The sequence below is a fragment of the Rhagoletis zephyria genome, unplaced genomic scaffold (genome assembly GCF_001687245.7).
Source record: "Rhagoletis zephyria isolate East Lansing unplaced genomic scaffold, Rhagoletis_zephyria_1.1 Rzeph_scaffold_44253, whole genome shotgun sequence".
NCBI classification, from domain to species: domain Eukaryota; kingdom Metazoa; phylum Arthropoda; class Insecta; order Diptera; family Tephritidae; genus Rhagoletis; species Rhagoletis zephyria.
In genome coordinates this window covers 1-2,286 of record NW_016201308.1, presented here as the reverse complement: position 1 = coordinate 2,286, position 2,286 = coordinate 1, and the positions used below count along the sequence as shown (strand labels likewise).

The following is a 2,286-nucleotide window of genomic DNA, read 5'->3' as shown; positions in this document are numbered from 1 at the left end:
ATATGGACAATGAAGGTACAACGTGAAGACAGCCGGATCACCGCTTTAGACTGGGATGAAGCACTACCACCATCAGTCGGTATCACATGGCAACATTTCGTTTCTGAACTACCACAAGTGAATACAATATCTATCCCACGCTGGGTTTGCTTTTCATCTCAACACGTCCAATCAATGGAACTACATGCGTTCTGTGATGGTTCCTCGTCAGCGTACACCACTTCGGTGTATCTTCGTGTTCGATTACACAACGATGACATTCAAACCTATCTGGTTGCGGCCAAAACCAAAGTTACCCCAACATGTTCGATTACCATTCCACGGGTGGAACTCTGTGGGGCGGTCCTAGCTACGACACTTGCTAGTTGGGTGCAGAAAAACCTGAACGGAATACATAATAAGGTTCCTATTTTTTATTGGACAGACGCTATGATAGTGCTCTACTGGATCCAGGGTGATATTAACAAGTGGAAAACTTATGTTCAAAAATCGCATTAGCATAATTTTGTCTACGAGTACACCAAACCAATGGAATCATGTGCGTACTAATGATAACCCCGCAGATTGCGCAACCCGTGGTCTTACTCCGAAACAACTAAAAAATATGGAGTTATGGTGGAGTGGACCTGTATGGTTGAAAAATCTCAAGAATACCTGGAAGAAATGCATTATTAGCGAAACGGAAACANCTGATGGGTGATTTACCCACTCAGCGTATAAATCCTCCACGCCGACCATTCCTCGCAACGGGTGTGGACTACACTGGAGCCATTGAACTTAAGGCTTCCAGATACCGTGGGCATACTATTTACAAAAGCTATATTACAATATTTATCTGCCTAGAAACCAAGGCAATCCATTTGGAAGCGGTCACTGGAATGACAACCGAACATTTTTTGTGGGCTCTACAGCGTTTTATCGGCCGTCGTAGACTTTGTAATGATTTATACAGCGCCTGTGGAACTAATTTTATGGGAGCTAACGCAATTTTAACTACGAACCATCAACGGTGCAAGGAAGATGTAGAGCGTGAAATCGTTCCAAAACTAGCTGAGCAAAGCATCAATTGGCATTTTAATCCGCCACATTCGCCCAATTTTGGTGGACTATGGGAAGCCAATGTCAAATCGATAAAGTATCACCTAAAGCGTATCGTAGGAGGTACTAAGCTAACATATGAGCAGCTATCTACGGTCTTAGTTCGTATAGAAGCCTGCCTCAATTCAAGGCCGCTGTGCCCTCTCACCTCAGATCCCGACGATCTTTTCGTTCTAACACCCGGATATTTCTTAATCGAGAGTAAACCCATCTCAGCTCAATATATTAAATTACAACGTTTAGTGCAGCTTTTTTGGTCCAAATGGAAGACGGACTGTCTTTCGCACCTCCAAGCACGACTTAAGTGGAAACACGAAGAGCCAAACCTCTCCGTTAACGAACTTCTGCTAGTAAAGGATGAGCGATTACCACCAAATCAATGGATGTTGGGACGTGTTGTAGAACTGCATCCTGGATCAGATAAGCTAGTACGTGTTGTTACTATACGTACTAAAAATGGCTTGTACAAACGCTCAATTTCTAAGATTTGCCGATTGCCGATTTCAAACAATGAAAATAATTCAGTCAACTCCCCTTAATACAACAATCTCTCTTTGCACACTCTTTTCGTACTTCTCTTCTTTCAGATTTCGTTGCTGGCATTACTGCACCTACATTTTCATACATCATGCTGGATTCAGCATTGGGGGCGGCATGTACAAACTTCAACAAGTTGGCATTAAACCTGTGTACGATTTAACACCGCGCCCACTGTACATGAGAAATCATCGTATGATTTGTGCACTAACGGTTGCCTTCCAATACTTCAGTGCCGTTCGTTTAATTTACACAGCTTTGGGCTGTTTTGCCGTGTACCGAAATATTCATTCGATAAGCGACCATCGCCAACATCGGAGTGCTGATCATATTCAATTTAATCAAGTCATTGTGCTTAAGTTATCTTGTATGTTCAACCGTAACAAAAAATATAGTACATATATATATTTGGACAAAGAACCACGAATACAATAGTTTTTCTACTACACAAGAAGTGTTTCGTTTAGTTCAGTAGAACCCGAAATAAAACACATTTTATTTTTAGTTGGAAACCATACGGAAAAAAACAAACTTTTATTACTTCTCTCCGCTCGCCACAACAGTTCGTGACTTGATTGTTTTGTAACGGAAATTTTAATCAACAAAATTTCGGCGGGATTCAAAATGGCTGTATTTCTGTCGGCTTTCGAG

The 2,286-nt window shown here is 41.7% G+C and overlaps 1 protein-coding gene across 1 annotated transcript; it reads left to right on the top strand.

Annotated features, from left to right (window-relative positions):
* Nucleotides 1-692: 692 nt before the first annotated feature.
* On the top strand, nucleotides 693-1,526 carry LOC108355303 (uncharacterized; the record flags this gene model as incomplete). Its single annotated transcript, XM_017606467.1, has 1 exon — nucleotides 693-1,526. A coding segment is annotated over exon 1 (834 nt), but the record flags the coding sequence as incomplete, so codon positions are not given.
* Between the last annotated feature and the right edge of the window lie 760 nt (nucleotides 1,527-2,286).